Raw genomic sequence first — 22,759 nt, forward strand, 5'->3', positions numbered from 1 at the left:
GTTTGGTCAGTGTGTGTGTAGGGTGTGTAGGGTGTGTAACTATACGCTTGGTCAGTGTGTGTGTAGGGTGTGTGTGTAGGGTGCGTAGGGCAACTATACGTTTGGTCAGTGTGTGTGTAGGGCAACTACACGTTTGGTCAGTGTGTGTGTAGGGCAACTATACGTTTGGTCAGTGTGTGTGTAGGGTGTGTGTATAGTGTGTGTGTGTGTAGGGTGTGTGTGTGTGTGTGTGTGTGTAGGGTGTGTGTATAGTGTGTGTGTATAGTGTGTGTGTGTGTGTGTGTGTGTAGTGTGTAGGGTGTGTGTAGGGTGTGTGGGGGGTGTGTGTGTGTAGGGTGTGTGTAGGGTGTGTGTGTGTGTGTAGGGTGTGTGTAGGGTGTGTGTGTGTGTGTAGGGTGTGTGTATAGTGTGTGTGTATAGTGTGTGTGTGTGTGTGTGTAGTGTGTAGGGTGTGTGTAGGGTGTGTAGGGTGTGTGTGTGTGTAGGGTGTGTAGGGTGTGTGTGTATGTGTGTAGGGTGTGTGTAGGGTGTGTGTGTGTGTAGGGTGTGTGTAGGGTGTGTGTGTGTGTGTAGGGTGTGTGTAGGGTGTGTGTATAGTGTGTGTGTATAGTGTGTGTGTGTGTGTGTGTGTAGTGTGTAGGGTGTGTGTAGGGTGTGTGTAGGGTGTGTGGGGGGTGTGTGTGTGTAGGGTGTGTGTAGGGTGTGTGTGTGTGTGTAGGGTGTGTGTGTGTGTGTAGGGTGTGTGTATAGTGTGTGTGTATAGTGTGTGTGTGTGTGTGTGTAGTGTGTAGGGTGTGTGTAGGGTGTGTAGGGTGTGTGTGTGTGTAGGGTGTGTAGGGTGTGTGTGTATGTGTGTAGGGTGTGTGTAGGGTGTGTGTGTGTATAGTGTGTGTGTGTGTGTGTGTAGTGTGTAGGGTGTGTGTAGGGTGTGTAGGGTGTGTGTGTGTGTAGGGTGTGTAGGGTGTGTGTAGGGTGTGTGTGTGTGTAGGGTGTGTGTAGGGTGTGTGTGTGTGTAGGGTGTGTAGGGTGTGTGTGTATGTGTGTAGGGTGTGTGTAGGGTGTGTGTGTGTGTAGGGTGTGTGTAGGGTGTGTGTGTGTGTAGTGTGTGTGTAGGGTGTGTGTGTGTGTAGGGTGTGTGTAGGGTGTGTGTGTGTGTAGTGTGTGTGTAGGGTGTGTGTGTGTGTAGGGTGTGTGTAGGGTGTGTGTGTGTGTAGGGTGTGTGTGTGTGTAGGGTGTGTGTAGGGTGTGTGTGTGTGTAGTGTGTGTGTAGGGTGTGTGTGTGTGTAGGGTGTGTGTAGGGTGTGTGTGTGTGTAGTGTGTGTGTAGGGTGTGTGTGTGTGTAGGGTGTGTGTAGGGTGTGTGTGTGTGTAGTGTGTGTGTAGGGTGTGTGTGTGTGTAGGGCAACTATACGTTTGGTCTTTTCTTTCTTTTCTTTCCATTTTCGGGTCTGTCAGTCACAGTGAAATAGCGGCGACATTTTCGGGGGACAGCTCCAACCGGGGACAGTGCTGGAGACGCAAAGCAGGCCAGTGATTTACCGTACCAAAAAACTCTTGTGCTTTGCTAAACGGAGCCAAACCGAGCCATGCAGCTGGTGGAAATGGGCCATTATTGGAGTGTTGCTGCTGCAAAAGGGAAGGCGAAGTGTCTTCTCATTCAGTGGCAAAGACTGTTTGTAATAGAAACCAGCCCTGTTACCCTTTCACTTTAGGCCCATTATTCTATGGTCAGTCAGGGGTTTCTGAAAGAAGTGAAACACATAGATGAGGTAGCCCAGAGAGGATCTCAGCTCTCCAACCAGCAACCCAGTTCTGTAGGCCACAAAGTCAATGCACACTCTGAAACAGGAACCACTCACTGCGGGTTATGCTGTGACAGTGTGAGCTTGGCAGTTGGAAACATCTAATATAGTACGCAGTGTGGACTGAGAGGGTATGCATTGTGGTATACAAATGATGTACATTATGTTCAACAGACATGTTGCATGTATTGTATGTAATATACCTGTATATTGCATGTATTGTCATTTTATGTAAATGTAAATAGGTTTATAGGCCAAGCGTACTCGCGTATACAAGGAATTTGGTCTCTGCATTTATCCCATCCGCAAATTAGTGAAACATACAGAACACACAGTGAGGTGAAGCACACACTAACCCGGAGCAGTGACCTGCCTGCTACAGTGGCGCTTGAGGGGTTAGGTGCCTTGCTCAAGGGCACTTCAGCCGTGGATGTGGGTATGGGAGAGCAGTGCTCAACCACAGCCCCCATTTTCCCTACTGGTCGGGGATCAAACCGGCAACCCTTCAGTTTCAAGCCCGAAGCCCTAACCAGTAGGTCACGGCTGCTCCGTGCAGCACTAAACAACCCAACATTAACTTCCCTGCAGAAATAGCTGGACTGGTAAAACAAAGTGCATAGAGTGCACTAGTACAGGGGTAGGGCTGGGCGATAAAACGATAGCGATATGTATCGCAATAGACATGTAATCGATATCAATAAAAAATGCATTCGATAGAACATTCGATAAAAGCAACACACACCTCCCGCCTTACGTTGTCCATAAATAAATAGGCTAAATATATCTTGCATTGTAGCTAGTATGTGCAACTCTACCAGAGTAGACGATAGAAGTAGGCCTACCTCAACACAGACTCTCAATGAGTCCTTGCCCCGTGCGCATGCGCTCTCTCTCTCTCTCTCTCCAGTGTTGTAATGTAACGGAGTACAAATACTTCGATACTGTACTTAAGTAGAAATTTCACGTATCTGTACTTTACTTCGCTATTTAAATTTATGTCCACTTCCACTTTTACTCCACTACATTTCCTAGATAAAATGTATACTTTTACTCCGTTATATTTCCACTAAGCATCTTCGTTACTCGTTACTAAAACATAAAATTAGAAGAAATGTGTGCGACTGCAATAAGGGAGGTTTGGCGAATCACTGCTCCTAGATTGCATTACGCACGCTGTGCGCTCTATTTCAGCTCTTGTTTGTCGCTAAAGGAGGAGGACGCACAACTGAAACCGCCATGGAAGCATGAGCACCTACTGGAGGACCTCCCGTTATCATAGACGACCACCCCGACGATAGTGGTGAACAGGGTAGTGGTGAATATAACCTCATACACCCATGGCCGTATTTGCAAGAAATGTTTCTGTACATCGGCTACCTGCCCTAGCGGCCTGTGAAAGGCTATTTATCCATAGCATCGCAGGAGTTGTCTTCAGTCCAAGAAGAGTAAGACTGAATCAGGCCCGGGGTGGGTAATCGGGAGAATTCCCGGTGGGCCGCTTCACTTTTGGGCCGGTCGAGGAAACAAATATTGACATTTGTCACGTTAGTCTATCTTTTCTTAAAGTAGGACACGTTCCGCATTCAGTGCATGACACCAATGCAATGCCTTTGCATGGGTTGTAGCCTACGTGAGGGAGTTCTCCCCTCCCAAAAAGAGTTGGTTGGGTCCATATAGCCCCTCTTTTCCAAAAAGTTTTCTCAGATACGGATAGCCGAGCCGGCCCTACAGTAGACACAAGCGTCAGCAAGGATGGAGCCCGAAATTAGTGATGAGGAGGCCATGACTACAGGGATAAGTAGAGAGGATAAATTAAAGTTATTTAATGTAAGAAAGAGCAATTACCCTACATGATAAACCTATGCCTTGTTTGCTCAGAAGAGGGTGTAGTAAAGGAGTAGGCTAAATCACCAAACAACAATATAGCCTACCCATGCAAAAAACATGTAGCCTAAACATTAGTTCAATTTGCCTCTTTGTGGAAGCATGGGATAGGCTACATTTCAAAGGCTTTCTTTCTTTCTTTCTGTTTTGGTAACTTGTGGAATAGTGGAATATTTTTTGTTAACTTCTCAGTTGAAGTTAATTATTATATAACCTTTACACATTTGTTGAACCATGGTACTAATAAAAACTACAGGATAGTAAGAGCTGAAATGTATAAGTAAGTATAAGTATATATACTTTTTTGATCCCGTGAGGGAAATTTGGTCTCTGCATTTTAACCCAATCGGTGAATTAGTGAAACACAAACAGCACACAGTGAACACACAGTGAGGTGAAGCACACACTAATCCCGGCGCAGTGAGCTGCCTGCTACATCGGCGGCGCTCGGGGAGCAGTGAGGGGTTAGGTGCCTTGCTCAAGGGCACTTCAGCCGCGGCCCACTGGTCGGAGCTCGAACCGGCAACCCTCCGGTTACAAGTCCAGAGTGCTAACCAGTGGGCCACGGCTGCCCTCAAATGTTGCTTAATTTATCCAATTCCCACCACTATGGTGGTCGGTCTTGGGCCTGAAACTCCCGGGCACTGAATTCTGGCAACTTTGAAAACCAGCTTCTTTTGAAGATGAACAGACACCTTTTCAGTTTCAACTAATGACTGGCATATTAGTAGCTGCTGGACATAGGTGGCCTGTGTGTGTGTGTGTAAGTGACAGTGACCTGGGGAGTAAGCCCTAGAAATGCTCATGCCACATGACCAAAATGTTCTCCCTACAAGCAGGTAATTTTTTTTTTTGTGAAAGAAATAAGTTATTTATTTTTCATTTCAGAGAATTGTGCCTAAAAAGTCCTAGAAAAGAATGTGATTTGATTTGATGAGTGAGATTAAGAAGATATGGGAACCCTGAATATGCTTTATGCTTTACTATAAGAAAGGCAAAATAAAGTTTACAATAAAAGTTCAAAATAAAACCGCTTGCTTTTTACTTTTTACTTTTACTTCAAATACTTAAGTACATTAAATATCAGAAAATTACTTTTGATACTTAAGTACAGTATAGTACTGATAAAGTATCAGATACTTTAAGACTTTTACTTAAGTAATATTCTTAAAGGCAACTTTCACTTCTACCAAAGTCTTTTTCTAGTACGATACTTGTACTTTTACTCAAGTATTGCTTTCTAGTACTTTATACAACACTGTCTCTCTCTCTCTCTCTCTCTAAGTGCATCCCTCCTCAGCATGCGCATGTAATCCAAACATGCACAATCGTGCAAGACGACTGAATTGCTATTAAATCCGGTTAGCATCATTAGCACGCTGCACGAATTTGTTCAAAACTGTTGCATTCAAATTGACTGCTAAATTCTAATCAACTCAATCCCGATGCAAATGGAAAAGTATTTTCCAAGACTCAAAGGGGCCTGTCCCAAGGAGAAAAAGTATTCATTTGAAACTTAAACACAGTGGGGAAACTGAACAGTCTAACCAGTAGACTTACTATGATAAACTAGCAAACTACAATATTTACAGTACAATAAACTAGCAAACTACAATATTTACAGGCTTCCACCAGTGCTGCTCATTCAGACTTATGTGCACAATTATTTATTTGAGTGTTTTTCATGATTGTGTTGCTATTTCTTTTCCCTGTTTGCTTTGATAACTGAGGTGATTCAAATCAGAGTAAGGTTAAGTTTAAAATAAAAGTGTTTAAATTGAACTTTAACTTTTTTTTCCCCTTCTGGTCCTTATCTGAAATAGATTTTTAAAAAATCAATAATTATCAATATCGACCGATATGAAATACTTATATCGTGATACAGTTTTCAGCCATATCGCCCAGCACAGGGGTTCCCAAACTTTTCAACCTGCGACCCCCAAAATAACCGTGCCAGAGACTGGCAACCTCCACTATCCCTGGATGTGACTCAAAAAATAAAATAAAATGTGCGCACCGGCCATACGCACTAGGCTTATCCAAACACGGGCTTAACGACAACACAAAAGAACAGAGCAGCCTGTTAGAAATTTACTATATGATAAAAGCAGAATATCTTAGTCAAAAAATAATATCCATGTAACATGAGTGCACATTATTGCTGTCGTGCAAACTTAACTTTGAAACATTACTTTAATTTCCATTTTAACGGAAGAATATCTCAGTCAGGGTAATATCCACAAACTGTTGTACATTGTTGTACAACATACAATGTATGTACATTGTTGCTGCACAAATTTACATTTTGGCAATCTCATCTAATGAGATGGATGCGCGCTATGCGCGGAACACAGCAAGTCCATTCTTGGTTTAATTGTGGAGACGGCCACACAGAGATAATCCTCCACATTTAGACGCGATCTGTATTTGTTTTTAATATACTGTATGTCAGTGCAGAGAAAGTCTTTTCGCACAGGTCAGTACGTCCATCGCGGCCTTGGATAGCTGTGGATATTTCCTCTCGACTGAAATCCAGAACTCAGCAAGCGTCTTGGAATTAAAATCTGTCTTTAAAGTGCGGTCAAGTGACAGCTCTTTTATTTTCCCCAAATTTATTTGATTTATGGAAATCATTTTGCGACCCACACCTCGGCGTCCCGCGACCCCCCGGGGGGTCCCGACCCCCACTTTGGGAACCCATGATCTTGTTGTGGGACCAATTCAACTGATCAAATGCATATCCATACTACAGGAATTTTCTGTGTATTAGCCGCATTGTATATAAGCCGCAGGACAGTGTCTTGTGTAAGTTAAAAGAGACAAAACCATATTAATACCATATTAACTGCCCTCGCGTATTACAGTAACCTCATAGCTGAAGAAATTTAGCAAAATCAATGTATAAGCCATGGCTAATAGTTGGGAAATTAAGGTAACTCATATTGGATTGCAATCTCAGCTACATAGCTACAATCTGCATTAAAAAGTACTATTGATATTACAGTAAAGAGTACAGTTAAACTATAGTGTGTACCTGAAGCGTGTGGTCTAGCCTCTGGAAGTAGACGAGGTTGCCCCCCTCCTGTGTAGACACCTGATGGAGGATCTTCAGAGAACTATTCCACAGTGGCGTTAACAGACTGAACGAGAGAATGGGAGAAAGTCAGATAGAAAGAGACAGATGGAGTGAGATGAGAGGGGAGTGGGAGAGAGAGGGATAGAGAGAGAGAGATAGAGAGAGAGATGTATAGGTTTGGATATAGCTACATAGTAACACAGTCATCTATACATTAGCCTGCTGAGCAGTTCTCTCTCTCTGTTCCAATAGGCACATCTGCAGTCACATCTACTTTAATGAACAGCATTACTGTAGGTTTCCCTGAACCAGGTACCTCTACCAGTATTTTTTGTGCATTTTGTGTTCATTTTTGTGCATTATGTGTTAATTTTTGTGCATTCTGTGTTTTGTATCTCAAACTGACCCGTTGAAGTTCTCCTGGACCAAGTTCTCGTTCATGTACTGCAGCTCTTTCTCCAGGTAGCGCATCAGGGGAACCACAGCCTGGTCAACAGAGAAAACACATGAACAGAACACTCCATAACAACAAACAGACAGACAGACAGACAGACAGACAGACAGACAGGCAGATAGACAGATAGATAGACAGATAGATAGATAGACAGATATTATTGAGTGGATAAGTGGTAGGATGTTATTGAGTGTGAGTATGACTGGGTGGGGTGGATGTTATTGGCTGGATGGATGGTTGGATGTTATTGAGTGTGTGTCAGTAGTGTTTTCCATGACTGGCACATGTGGTCTCATGAGGAGAGGGAGGTGGGAGGTGGGAGGTGAGGGGGAAGTAGGGAAGTTCCCTTTGGTTTCTCACATCCTCCGTGGACTTAGAAGGAAGTCTGTGACGTGTTGCCATATTTCGCACGTAGGCCTCAATATCAGTGTTCAACTGAGGAAAGAGACAAGAGAAGGACACAAGACATTAGTTCAGACCCTGTGTGGTTATTGCCAACTGACATGCCATGCAACACCCTTTCTGTTACAATCTGAACATATAGATTAGATTAGATTAGATTAGATTAGATTCAACTTTATTGTCATTGTGCAGAGTACAAGTACAGAGACAACGAAATGCAGTAATGCATGTAGATGAAAGTGCCACAGGAATCAGACATAAGAAATTAGAATTAGATTATCATCAGAGTATCTACAATTAGCATCCACGTAGCTTTTGATGTTTGTGCTAATGGGAGGTGAATCGGAAAGTGAATCAGAAGCAGACTTGTGTCTAGCGCCCCCTACCTGTCTGCCAAGAGTCTCCATGGCTGAGCGGATCTCACGTGTCAGAGCCGCCTGTGTGTGCTGCAACTGGGACGGCAGCGTGTTCTGGAACTGGGTGTCGGTGATCACAAGACGCGTGCGCTCCCGAAGCCCCGCCCAGTTGAGCTGTCCTGGCAGCTTAGTGAGGACAGAGCGAAGGTGCTCAAGGTCGTTCACCACCACACACAACTACAGGACACAGACAGATTACTCACCACCACACACAACTACAGGACACAGACAGATTACTCACCACCACACACAGATTACTCACCACCACACACAACTACAGGACACAGACAGATTACTCACCACCACACACAATTACAGGACAAAGACAGATTAGCACGATGTATTCACAACACACACTACATGATTGGCACGATGTAGTCGCGTGGGCGAGATTACAACACATGATTGGCACGATGTATTCACAACACACACTACATGATTGGCACGATGTAGTCACATGGGCGAGATTACAACACATGATTGGCACGATGTATTCACAACACACACTACATGATTAGCACAATGTAGTCATGTGGGCGAGATTACAACACATGATTGGTACGATGTATTCACAACACACACTACATGATTAGCACAATGTAGTAACGTGTTGAATTTGGCCATCGAAGGGGCGGGATATGTGTAGACAACTGCCATACTGCCATTATGAACAAATCCCATGCCTTTCTATGGAGGACTTTGTGCTGTGGTGCTGTATCTATGTGCTGTATTAGAAAGTGTCTGACTCCACACACAACTACAGGACTATTAGATTTATCAACTCTACACAATTACATAAATAACTATAAATAGTGATTTGCAGTACATCAGTCTCCGCTACACAACTATAGGACAAATAGTGATTTGTAAACTCCAAACACAACTAAAGGACAAATAGTGATCTGTAAACTCAATGACAGGACATAAAGAATCATTAAACACACAACCACAGGACAGAAAGAATCATTAAACACACACAACCACAGGACGTAAAGAATCATTAAACACACAACCACAGGACATAAAGAGAGACTGGTCACCACCAGACACACGAGTGAATACAAATCATCTATTATACTATACAAAAGCAGAACAAAGTTGAGTAATCTATCACACACATCTCAGGATAAAGATAAAGCTCAATCAACACCACACACAACTTCACCACAGAGCTGTCATCACATGAAGCAGATATGATGGTGAATTTGACCCACCATGTTGATTGCACTGCCCGGGTCTGAGGTCTCTGATAACTTCTTCACCCTCTGTTTCAACATCTGACAGTATGTGGATGAAATCTTACACATGTCCTGCAAACACACACATATTACAGACACACTCAAATGCACACACACACATATATGAAAGTACCAGAGGCGATTGCTCTAAGACTACAGGGGAAGCTCAGCCTCCTCTAAAATATCACGGAAAATCACATCAAATAACACTATAACATTAGCTTCTAGCCTACTATTCCAACTAGAACATGCTGAAAACATGTTCATCTTCATGGCTAGTTTGTTCAGCAATAAGGTTTTGCCGGTCATTTACCGTGATTTCGCACCCGTAATACATTGTTGTGACGACACGATCCATCAAAAAACCATGCAAAAAAACCATAGACGCTCGGCTTCACTGGACTTTAAATGGCACTACAGAGTGGGCTGATCTCAGTGCAGAAAAGCTACACATTTATTGGACAAGCGCCACAAAATCGTCATTTCCAGGGAAGCCCGGCGTCTCTGGGAGACAGTGGGATGGCCCGGACGCCGAGCTTCTGTATGATGATTGGAGGAACCGTCATAGAGGCTGGACTCTTTTTGATTGACAGCATATGTTGCGATCTGACAGGAAGTGGTTCAAGTTCAAGGGATGCGTTAACGTTAGCAGCTAAAATTCACATAATTTGGGAGCAATATAGTCGGTTCTATTTGTCTTTGTAAATAGCATAATGTAAATAAAACTGTAATGTGGAGTTACAGAGTTTGTGACTTGCCTTTGTTTCAGTTGTGTATTTAGGCTAAGTTAGGTAGCGCGCTATAACGGTGTAGGCTACATTATGCCATGTCTGCCATGCCAACTCTATAGCCTACTGTTTGGCCTATTCTGGGTTTTGGGGTCATTTTTGCCCTCAAAGAACAATATAGCACCTTAATAATATTAATTTAATAATTGACCATTTTTATCAGAGCTTCCCCTGTTCCAAAGAGCAGCAATCGCCACTGGAAAGTACACACACAGAAATAACACACATGAAACACAAAAAAACACACACACATGAAAGTACAAGCAAACACACCTAAACATTTATCTCATTCCGTGCAGCCCTGTAAATGATGTGTAAAACATTTACCAGCATTTTGAATTGGACTGGGTTATGTTACATTGAAACGAACTGAACTGAGTTGACATAAACTGAATTGAGTTGAATTGAACTTAATTCAATGGAATTGATCGGAACTGGACCTAAGTAAGCTGTGTGTCTTCGGCATGTGTTTGTGTGTAACAGCCACGCTCATTGGGCGTGCAAGTGTGCCGTTCCGTTCACAGATTATAAAAATCGTTTTTGGTCTAATTCTTTTGGAAGGTGCGCAGCGCTCTTGCGTCTAGTGTGGCTAGGTCCATTGATCATACTGGAAGCCAATTATTGCGGCATACTCTCTGCGAACGGAACGTTTCAGTTGCGCGCCCCAGCGTAGCCTGGCTGTTGTGCGTCCGAACTGGGCCCACCTCGGTGAGTTTGACCATGAGCATGAAGCCCTCCTCCGGATCAGGCCAGGCCAGCTGATCCCAGAGCTTAGCGATGGGCTGCAGGCAGGCTGCCAGGTCCACTGCAGAGGAGCTGTGCTTGATGGGCACCGAGCCGCCCTGCAGTGGCTGCAACTACAGAGGGAGAGATGAAAGATGAGAGAAAGAGAGGGAGAGAAGGATGGAGAGAGAGGAGATAGGAAGGAAGGGAGAGAGGGATAGAGAGAGAAAGAGAGAGAGAAGGATAGAGAGAGGAGAGAGGAAGGAAGGGAGAGATGAAAGATGAGAGAAAGAGAGAGAAGGATGGAGAGAAAGGAGAGAGAGGAAAGAGGAAGGAAGGGAGAGATGAAAGATGAGAGAAAGAGAAGGATGGAGAGAAAGGAGAGAGGAAGGAAGGGGGCAGAGAGAGAGAAGAGGGTTAAGGGATGAAATATGAGAAAGAGAGAGAGAGATGGAGAGAGAGAGGATAGAGAGAAAGAGAGAGAAATGGAGAGAGAGGATAGAGAGGAGAAAGGAAGGGGGGGGGGTTGGCAGAGAGAGAGAAGAGAGTTAGAGTGGAAGAGATGGAAAGCCTTGTTTACTATGCCTGTAGACCAATAAACCAAGAATGCAATAAACCAAACAGAAAATATAATGGACTGACTCAGTACTTGAACCCCAAGGAATATGGCAAAACAGAAAGCAGCACAGGGAGGAGGAGAGAGACAGGAGTGTGTGTGGGGGTGTGTGGTTGTAGTGTGTGTGTGTTTGTGTGTGTGTGTGGGGGGGGGGGGGGTTGCAGTTGTTGTGTTTGTTGTTGTCGTCTTATACCTTGTCCACCTCCACAGCTTTCTCCACTCTCTCCATGGTAGTACTGAAGGCCTTGTTTAGCCAGTAGGGGAGCGCTTCACGGAAACACTCATGGAAGTTTGTCAGCTGCAGAAGGTTGGTCCTGGAAATACAACCATAACTCAATAACTCTCTTACATTATCAGCCCAGTTAGTCAAGAGCTAGTTCCATACTGCCACACTCTTAAGGCCAACGCCCACTGGTGGCGTCTGACGCATATCAAGTAATGCCAACTTTTAGAACTCCATTACTTTTAATGGAGCAAAGCCCATTGGCAGCGTCTGACGGTTTTTGACGTCTGACATTTTTCTTTCTCTTGACCGTCAAATCCATAGACGCAAATGTCGTCGCCAGTGGGCATTGGCCTTTATTTTATCAGCCCAGTCAGACAGAGCTAGCTCCATACAGCCACGCTCTTACTTTATTAGTCCAGTCAGTCACAGCTAGCTGTGTCAGGATCTGGCCCGAGACTTTGTGCCACCCTGGTGGCCATTCTGTATATTGTTCTGTGTCATGTGCTCTGTATTTACCTGTCTGGTCATGTGTCTTTGTCTCCACCCATTCCCTTATATGGTCTGCACTTCCTGTCTCGTTAGTTTCCCCAAAGTCCTTTTAGGCAAGCCCCTCCACTCGGCGGCCATATTGCAACGCTTTTTGGGCACTCACCGGGCATCTATTCGGCGGCCATATTGCAACTCTTTTTGGGCACTCATCGGGCATCTATTTCGGCAGAAATGCGCATGCGCAAGGCTTCACGACACCAACCTTGCTCCAGCGGCGAGATCACAACACATGATTGGCAGTTTTGGCACGATACTTCACAACACACCACATTATTGGCTCAATGTATTTACAACACAGCACATGATTAGCTCAATGTGTTCACATGTCGACGTTTTGCCACGGAGGGGGTGTGATTTGTGTAGACAACTGCCATATTGGCGTTACAAACTAACCCCATGCATTACTATGGAGGATTTTTGGAGTGCTGTGTCTCCTCTCTGGTTTCCCTCCATTTCTGCCTCCTCACCTGTTCCCTGTTATTGTCTTGTTGGTTGCGTCCAGTCCTCTGTCTTTCTGTTAATTGGTCTGTGTACTTCTACCCCCCTGTTCATCTGTCCTTTGTGCGTTCGTCTCTCTGTTAATCCTGTCAAAGTCCTGTTTGTATGTAAGTCTGGTAAGTTAATAAAACGTGTTTGTTGGAACGTCTGCTTGAGAGAGTCTTGCGCTTGGGTCCTACCCTGACAGTACAAACCCACCATGAATGGACCCAGCAGACTCTGATTTCTCTTATGGAGTGCAAGGTACGGAAGCTGCTGAAGGTCACACCACGCCTGCAGCCCAGTCGCCCGACCCCACACCTGCACTACCGCCTCCGCCTACCTCTGTCTGTCCGGCCCCGCCCGAGCCCGAGCTCATCTCTGTCCCCGTCTCCCCTGTCTTGTCCGATCCCCTCTCTGTCCCAGTCCCAAGCCCAAGGCTTTAAACACACAAGTCAGGGCAGGTTACAGCAGACTGACATGTTGTGATACAGTCATTACATCACACCCATGACTAGTTATTTATGGAGAATGCGCAATCATGTGGTCATGTGCATAGATATATATATCTATGATAATGTGTGCCATGTGGTCAAACCACTGTCTATTCCATGAGGTCATATTGGGAAGTGTTCCACAGTGATCAGTCATTAGTCCACTTAAGAATGTAAGACTTGAACAAAGATCTGTGTCTTCACCAAGGAGGTCCTCCAAGGACGTGTGGCATCTTTCTGTGCGTGTGCCTCTCTACCTGTGTTTGGGTATGTGTGTGTGTCTCTCACCCTCTGTGTGTGCATGTGTCTATGTATGTGAGTGTGTGTGTGTGTGTGTGTGTGTGTGTGTGTATGCGTGCGTGTGTACACACCTCTTCTGCAGGAAGGCCTTCTCTTTGTGGATGTCCTGAAGGCTCAGGTAGACAGGGAAGAGGGAGTTGGCCAGAGACTGCTCCATCTGCTTCTCCACCTGGGCCAGGGTCTCCCTCATCTCCACCGCCAACTGGGGGAGCAGAGAGAGAGAGGGAGAGAGAGAGAAATAGAGAGAGAAAAGGAGAGCAGGAAGGGATGGAGAGAGAGAAAGAGAGAGAGAAAAAGGACAGCAGGAAGAGAGAAAGAGAGAGAGAGAGAAGCACAGCAGACAGGAAGGGAGGGAGAGAGAGAGAGAGAGAGAGAAAAGGAAATCAGGAAGGGAGGGAGAGAAAGAGAGAGAGAGAGAGAGAGAGAGAGAGAGAGAGAGAGAGAGAGAGAGAGAAAAGGAAATCAGGAAGGGAGGGAGAGAGAAAGGAAGAAAGACAGAAAGATGGAAAGAAAAACAGATGAGGGTGAAAAGGTGCAGAGATGGAAAGAGATAGACAGAGTAAGGTGTTCTGATATAATACATCACAATTACAATACTCAGTCATACTGATCCAATGCACTCTTTAACCCATCTGTAAGTCAACCTGAATAGACGCAAACAGTGAATATATTTTAATACATTTACTATTTCCTATCTACATACTGGACTAGCCACTCTGCTCTAAATGTGATATTGTGTTTTAGAATAATCATTTAACGAGATGAATCTGATTGATCAAGTATTTCCCCTGACTCAACAGGAAAGAAAACTTGTGTGTCTGCTAAGTACGCTATCAAACCATTTGAGATCAAGATAACATAAAGCAGAATGATAGAGCATCAGCAGACAGTCATGCAGAAGACTTTAAAACCTTTTTGGAAGAGACATGGAAGGAGCAGACTGTTCACATTGTATGGTCACTTTGGATAAAAGTGTCTGCTGAGAACCATAACCATAACCATAACTGTAACCATGAACCTGTACATATATGTGGAACAGCCATATCAGACAAAGCTGTGGTGACCTAAAACCCACAGCTGGATGTGCAATCAAAGGGGGCAGACATAAAAGAAAAAAGTAAGGGGGAAGCTTCTCTGGGTCAACAATGTTTGTTGTAGAAAACCATCTACAACTATGTACAAACGGCTCTGGAAAAAATTAAGAGACCACTGCACATTTTTCTGATGTCATACGGTTGCTGAGTGACATTCGAATGAGTTGATGGTCATATTCAAAATTAAGAGACAACTGCAAATTTAAATATGACCGTCAACTCATTGGAATGTCACTCATACCTTGAGTTCATGTAGCATTTAGAGGAATACATCTGAATACATCTAAGCTTTGGCTGTGTAGTGGCAGAACACATACACATCAATGAAGTGGAAGGACATCTGGCTTTAGGCTACACCTTCTAGCTTTAGGCTAGCACGGTATGTGCTACCAAAATAAGAGACCATGCAAACCACCAGCTTGTTCCAGCTTCTTACTTATTACAGAAGACGCTTCGTACCTTCAGCAAGCAGACTCCTGAACACCAATTGTTTTCTTATTTATTTTGTTTAGAGTTTCTTTCTTTTCTCCCTTATTGGATTGATTGAACAACAATTACTACCAACATTGTTGTGTGGCAGTAAAGTATATCTTATCTTATCTTATCTTAATAGTCAGCCTAGCCTCACACACGCAGACCTAGTGTGTGTAGCCCTCAGAGATTTCTGAAATTGTGGACCAAAACCTCAGGGCCTCACAAACTGTCCAGCACCACTGCACATCATGGTAACAGACATCTGTCCTTGATCACTTGGTCCATATGGCATGATTGAAAATCAGCTACTCACCAAGCTGTCCAGGATCTGGTAGACCACAGTGAAGACATCCAACTGTACCGCACTGAGTCAAAATAACAATGATAGAGAACCAATGAGACTTGTGATCCCTCACAGAAATGGCATTATTTCACATACCTTCCTTTGTCTCTCCCTACAAAATGACTATGACATTAGTCCGTAATGTAGTTTATATGCATTATATGTCACACTGCTTGGCAGACAATGGAATGAACTGCAAATGGAATGAACTGCAAAGCTCCAGTGCTAAAACTATCGGTTTGGTTTACCTGACAGACCCTGTTCCACACATCCATATTGACTAGGCATGTCTATAACGCTGTTTGCTTGGTTTACCTGACAAAGACCCTGTTCCACATGTCCTTGCTGATACGGATGTCCTCCTTGACCTCAGTGATGAGCTTAGACAGAGCACTCACAATCTCAGAGAGGTCCTGCGGAGACAGAAGCAGCGCGGAAACATGCTCAATGGCAGCCACCATATATAGCAACGTCCTGTATTCGTGTGATCCTTATCAACTGGTTCTCAACCTTATTTACACAGACGTGGACCAGATCACACTGGCTCCAGATCGCGCTGCACCTTATTCACACAGAGGTGGGCCAGATCACATTGACATCAGATCACGCTGCTATCTAGATCTACTGATCCACAGTGCACTTACCAATAAAACAACTGTACAATCTCTACTTCTTCTTCTACTTCTTTTTTCTTCGACTACAATTTTACTAGTACTGTACATAAACAGTATTGGTTGATGTAGTATTAATTGCCACCTAAGCTCTCCTCTGCATTGTAGCTTATATGTATATTTATAAGTATATATACTCTTTTGATCCCGTGAGGGAAATTTGGTCTCCGCATTTACCCCAATTCGTGAATTAGTGAAACACACTCAGCACACAGTGAACACACAGTGAGGTGAACCACACACTTATCCCGACGCAGTGAGCTGCCTGCATCAACAGCGGCGCTTGGTGAGCAGTGAGGGGTTAGGGGCCTTGCTCAAGGGCACTTCAGCCTTTCCTACCGGTCGGGGTTCTAACCGGCAACCCTCCGGTTACAAGTCCGAAGCGCTAACCAGTAGGCCTCCTCAGTTCATTTAAGAGGAGGAGGATGTGTGTTGATGCTAAAACACGCGTGATCCCAACCCAGTGAGTGGACTTACTTTGGTCATGGGCTGATGGAGGCCCTTCTTGATGTTGAACCACTCCTTGGTGCCCGTCTAGAAGAGATACACACACACACACATACACACACGCACACACACGCACACACACGCACACATGCCCTTGATATCACTCACTGAAGAATATACACACATTCTTTTCTCTTCCCTGTTTAATATTATAATATGATAATTAATAAATCTTAATAAACCAGTTTCTGGAGGAAAGTTTTCCTAGAATTGTGTTCATCTGAGGATCATCTGACTTACTTTAACAGCATCTGTGACCTCCACATGCAGCTCAAATTGGGCTGGATTGAGCTTCTGAAAGGCCCTGGTCTTGCAGATCTGCACCATCACTCTGGGAAACAGAACAGGAAACGCCATTTTATAAATCAACATTCATACAGATAACACCTCATAAATGTGCACGCACACACACACACACACACACGTGCACACACACACACACACACACACACGCACATGTACACACACACACATGCACACGTGCACACACACACACACACACGTGCACACACACACGTGCACACACACACACACACACGTACACACACACACACACACACACACACACACAAGCTTCACCTGAGCAGTGTTTGCAGACGTGGGGTGCTGGTCGGTTTGGGGAGGAAGATGTCTCTGTATTTGGCCACCAGGCACAGGCCATACTGCAGGAAGCCATGCAGGGAGTCTCCCAGCTCCTGCGTCTGTGATACACACACACACACACACACACACACACAATAAGACAGGGAGCTCAACAGATGATGATACCGCTGCAACGTTGGAAGTCCGGAATCAGTCAGTAAACATTGGTCATAGTGTTATCCAATTGCGTGCAGTGAGATTTTCAAATGCATGCTTGGTGCCGCCCCTCGAGTTGGGCCATTACATTATTCGTGGCCAGACCCTTAATCTTTCTAGATTATCAGGGTCTGGAGTTTCCAGGCTGCCCCCAAATAGGAATAGGCCTATAAGCCGACATAGTAAGTAAGTATAGTATATATACTCTTGTGATCCCTTGAGGGAAATTTGGTCTCTGCATTTATCCCAATCCGTGAATTAGTGAAACACACTCAGCACACAGTGAGGTGAAGCACACACTAATCCCGGCGCAGTGAGCTGCCTGCTACAGCGGCGCTCGGGGAGCAGTAAGGGGTTAGGTGCCTTGCTCAAGGACACTTCAGCCGTGCCTACTGGTCGGGGTTCAAACCGGCAACCCTCCGGTTACAAGTCCGAAGCGCTAACCACACATTAAGCGCACATTGGGGGGTGTCCTCATTTTGGCCAATTTGTCCTTACTTTATAGACACAACTTGACATCCTTTTCAGAGTTTGGTTGGTGGTCACTCTATTTCATATGTCCTTTCCTTCTCCTTTTAAACACAACTTATGACAATCAACTGGTCTTTCCAATGTGGAAAAAAATAGCCTCAATTCTCAATTCGTTAGCTGGGTCGCGGTTGCAGAGCGGTCGGAGCGGCGCATGGGATGTGGATATGGTGGAGGCGGTGAGGGTGCACGCTGTAGCCTGTTTACATGGAAAATCAACACACTGAGCTGTTCCGCACACACACCCGCCCCACTGTTTAACGATATTAACAGTGTGTTAAAAACACAAACAATACCATCATAAAGTATCACAAATCCCCCCTCACAATTAGCGCCTGAACTTCTCTCAACTAATAAATGCAATGAGTTTTCATCTTTTTTTAAAGGTAAAATTGACAAAATCAGACTCAACATATCTGCTCAATTACAAATTCAACAACCTGAACTTCCAGCAACAAACAGAGGGAAACTAAACTTGATGTCAGAGTTCAGCTTGATAGACTACGAAACACTTGAAAAAACGGTACAGAATCTCAGCCCTTCCACATGTGTCTTAGACACTCTGCCTACCAATTTCTTCAAAACTGTTTTTCACCTCATAGCGGCGGATGTCCTTCAAATTGTAAATGTATCATTGCTGTCTGGCACTTTTCCTAAGTCACTGAAAACAGCTGTTGTAAAGCCACTTCTCAAGAAGAATAACCTGGATGCCTCCATGCTAAACAATTACAGGCCCATATCCAATCTACCTTTTATTGGCAAAATTATAGAAAAAGTAGTCTTTAATCAATTAACCACCTTCCTAACATCAAATGGGTATTTTGATTACTTTCAGTCTGGTTTTCGGGCAAATCACAGCACTGAAACAGCTCTCATTAAAGTTTCCAATGACATACGCCTCAACACAGATTCAGGTAAAACATCAGTCCTAGTGCTACTGGACCTTAGTGCAGCATTTGACACTGTTGATCACAATATTTTACTACACAGACTAGAACACTGGGTTGGATTTACAGGCATAGTTATCAGCTGGCTAAAATCATATCTACAAGAAAGGAGCTTCTTTGTTGCCATCGGAAACTGTACCTCAACACCAACGTCCTTGACCTGTGGTGTTCCCCAGGGGTCGATCTTGGGGCCACTATTATTCAACCTCTATATGCTCCCACTTGGACAAATCATTCAAAATAATTTGATTTCATATCATAGCTATGCAGATGACACACAAATTTACTTAGCTCTATCACCAAACAACTATGGTCCTCTTGAATCTATGTGTCAGTGTATAGAACAAATCAACACCTGGATGTCTCAAAATTTTCTTCAGCTGAACAAAGAAAAAACTGAAGTAATTATATTTGGTAAAAATGAGGAAAGACTTAGGGTTGCCACTCTCCTTGACACAAAAGGGTTGAAGGCAAAGGATACTGTTAAAAATCTTGGTGTATTAATTGACAGTGATCTAAATTTCAACAGCCACATGAAAGCGATAACTAAATCAGCTTTTTACCACCTCAAAAATATTGTCAAACTCAGAGGGCTGATGTCAAAACATGACTTAGAAAAACTCATTCATGCATTTATCTCCAGCAGGGTTGATTACTGCAATGGACTGTTCACAGGCCTTCCTAAAAAGACTATTAAACAGCTTCAGGTGATACAAAATGCAGCAGCTAGGACTCTAACAAAAACTAAAAGAACTGACCACATTACTCCAATTCTTAAGTCCTTGCACTGGCTTCCAGTAAGTCACAGAATTGACTTTAAAGCACTATTGCTTGTTTATAAATCAGTAAATGGAGCAGGACCTAAATACTTGTCAGACATGCTTCAGCAGTACACACCTTCTCGTCCTCTCAGGTCCCAGGTGAAAAACCTGCTAGTAAAACCTACAGTTAGAACCAAACATGGTGAAGCAGCTTTTAGCTGCTATGCGGCTCAGCTGTGGAACCAACTTTCGGATGACATTAAAAAGGCCCCAACTGTAGCCAGTTTTAAATCTAGACTTAAGACCAAACTGTTCTCAGACGCTTTCTGCTAACTGTGCCGAGTTACAAATTCTGAATCTGCCTCGATAATTATTCTACTTTGTCTTTTATTACTTTTTTTACTACTTTTGCCTTTGTTTTTGCTTACTAATTATTCTTTATTTTTAAATGATTTTACCTTGTGTTTTATGTTTTCTTTTTATTATGATCTTTACCTTTTAACTATTCTTTGACTATATTGCCCTTCTATGCTTTTATTTGTTATTATCGTTTGGTTTTGTTTATGTAAAGCACATTGAATGACCTCTGTGTATGAAATGTGCTATATAAATAAACTTGACTTGACTTGACTTGACTAAAGCATAAAGCTTGAAAGTTATCGGGGCAATGGTGTTTACCACAGATATCAGATCAGATGCAAAATCATTAGGATGCCAGATAGTTAGGCCTATTTAAACACAATGTCCCAACTTTATCAGAACTTAATGGGACATTGTGTTTAAATAGGCCTAACGATTTGGTGTCCTAATGATTCTGTATCTGATCTGAATATTAGAGTAGGCTACATTTTGGCTACATGTGTTTGTTAAAAATGAATATCGGCTGATTTATCGTTTTTTGGGTTTTTGAAATTCTCAGATATCGAAATCGGTATCAGCCTTTAAAATACCATATCGGTCAGGCTCTAGTCATTTCACTCACAATTTGATAGTCATCAGTAATATCCCACCCAGGCATACATTTGCACATCCACACCCACGCATTGGGTGTCATCTGTCATAATGTCATATATTACCTGTCATAATGTCATATATTACCTGTCATAATGTCATATATTACCTGCTGGTAGGGAAGTTCCTGCTGGTCCCAGTGATACTCAATACTTGTCAACTGCTGAAACAACACTGTCGAGTCCACCTCCAAACTCTGGTATAGTTTACTGTAGGCAACCCACTTTCTGTACACACACACACACACTCACACACACACACAGACACACACACACAGACACACGCACACACACACACACACACACACACACACACACACACAAAACACACAGACACACAGTCACACACACAGAAATGAGAGCACTCTCTTAAATATAAAACCGAAGCACTTAAGCTGTTTGATTGTTGGTGCCTGTTTGCAGACTCACCCCAGGTCCTGCAGGAAAGGTGAAAGGTCATTCTGTGTGGCGTAGAACTCCAGGAGAGCCGTCCCTTCCTCACACAGGTCGCCCTTCCAGGAGCCGTTTCCCTGATGAGAGGTGAGGCAGAGGGAGGGAGAGGGGGAGTCACACAAAAAGGACAGCATTGAAGGAGAGGGTAAACACACCGACAGAGAGGGAGAGAGGGAGAGGGAGAGAGAAAGAGGGAGAGAGACAGAGAGAGAGAGGGAGAGAGAGAGGGAGAGAGACAGAGAGAGAGAGAGGGAGAGAGGATGAGAGAGGGAGAGAGGGAATTCAAAAACACTCTTTTCATTACTTCCAATATCTTCTGTCCTCATTTCTGTGTGTGTTGAACTCATTACGGAATACTGCATTAAAGAATAACATATGTGTTTGCAGTTCTAGTAAAGCTGCGTCTGTCTGTGTCTGTATTCCACAGGAACAGATAGAAAAAGGGGATGACAGATTGAAAGAGAGACAGAGAGAGAGAGAGAGAGAGAGAGAGAGAGAGAGAGAGAGAGAGAGGGACAGAGAGAGGGACAGAGAGAGGGAGAGAGAGAGGGAGAGCTACCTGCTGCTTGGAGATGTAAGCCTGGACAAACTGCTGCAGGATCCCGCAGTAGTTCACATACGCACTTCTGCCCGCACTCAGTGTCTCATCCCTCTGTCAATCAACACAACATGCAGCTGTCAATCAACACAACATGGAGCTGTCAGTGTGTGTGTGTGTGTGTATGTGTGTATGTGTGTGTGTGTGTGTGTGTGTGTGTGTGTGGGGGGGGGGGTGTATGGGCAAGTAACCAACTTATGAAATGCCATTTAACTAATTTTCATTTCATTTATATATTTGGCACATTACAATAAGCCAATTCCAAGTGTTTAAGACCCCCCTTGACCATATAGCCCCACATGTGGCTTTCAACAGGAGGCAGAGTATGCATGGAGCACTACAGCAGGTAGAGATGCATTAAGAGTCATAAGCCTTAAATACCATGCACAAGAAGTTAGTGCGACACGTGTGATGGAAAAGGGCTTATATCGATGTAACGTCGGTTTTGTCGTGACAAGTTGAAACGCTCGCCAGAGGTGGATTAACAAGAGTTACTTCGACATTAATGTGATGGAAAAGGGTTGGAGCGATGTAAGTTACTGTGACGCCTGCTAGCTAGCGCGAAAATCGGAAATTTCTCTCGCGCATATCAAGACGTTCACCTCACAATAGTTCCATTCGCTACATCTGTTGGTGGAAAACCGCCCAGCGCAGTAGAAAGATGCGCATTAACAGGGACATGATGACTTCATTTGAATTCGCTAGAATCGTTCTGTTGAATGGAAAACTGTTTTGGTGGAGTTTAATGGAGTTAATAATTATGAGTTAATAATTATGAGTTATGAGTTAATTCACTTGAAAACCTTATGGAAAAAGGGCTATAGAACCCCTTTCACACACATACGCACAAACGAACGCACACGCACACGCACACGCACACACACACACACACAAACAAACACACACACACACACACACCTCCTTGTGGATGAACTTGAGTTGCAGGTGGCACTTGCCCCGGTCAGGGTATGTCTCAGTGCAGGGCTCCAGGGTGTACCATCTGTCCTCTATGCAGTGAAGATTCTGTGCACACACACACACACACATACACACACACACAGCATGAGGTACAGCGCAGACAGACTTGTCTCAAACACAGACATCGTGGATGTTCATCAGGACACCCTACAG

General features: G+C 44.0%; 1 protein-coding gene across 1 annotated transcript in view; it reads right to left on the reverse strand.

Annotated features, from left to right (window-relative positions):
* Nucleotides 1–22,759, reverse strand: part of unc13d (unc-13 homolog D (C. elegans)) — a 47,402-nt gene that overhangs the window by 11,512 nt on the left and 13,131 nt on the right. The window contains exons 12-28 of the mRNA XM_042086747.1: nt 22,547–22,651; nt 21,590–21,682; nt 21,007–21,107; nt 20,688–20,805; nt 17,113–17,234; nt 16,774–16,864; nt 16,504–16,560; nt 15,671–15,768; nt 15,326–15,377; nt 13,516–13,646; nt 11,592–11,712; nt 10,764–10,916; nt 9,248–9,343; nt 8,004–8,210; nt 7,576–7,650; nt 7,168–7,247; nt 6,720–6,825 (exon numbers count right to left, since the gene is read on the reverse strand). Of these exons, the coding sequence (XP_041942681.1) occupies nt 6,720–6,825; nt 7,168–7,247; nt 7,576–7,650; nt 8,004–8,210; nt 9,248–9,343; nt 10,764–10,916; nt 11,592–11,712; nt 13,516–13,646; nt 15,326–15,377; nt 15,671–15,768; nt 16,504–16,560; nt 16,774–16,864; nt 17,113–17,234; nt 20,688–20,805; nt 21,007–21,107; nt 21,590–21,682; nt 22,547–22,651 (1,806 nt within the window). The remainder of the gene's footprint in view (nt 1–6,719; nt 6,826–7,167; nt 7,248–7,575; nt 7,651–8,003; nt 8,211–9,247; nt 9,344–10,763; nt 10,917–11,591; nt 11,713–13,515; nt 13,647–15,325; nt 15,378–15,670; nt 15,769–16,503; nt 16,561–16,773; nt 16,865–17,112; nt 17,235–20,687; nt 20,806–21,006; nt 21,108–21,589; nt 21,683–22,546; nt 22,652–22,759) is intronic.

This window comes from Alosa sapidissima, chromosome 3 (genome assembly GCF_018492685.1).
Source record: "Alosa sapidissima isolate fAloSap1 chromosome 3, fAloSap1.pri, whole genome shotgun sequence".
Lineage (NCBI taxonomy): Eukaryota > Metazoa > Chordata > Actinopteri > Clupeiformes > Clupeidae > Alosa > Alosa sapidissima.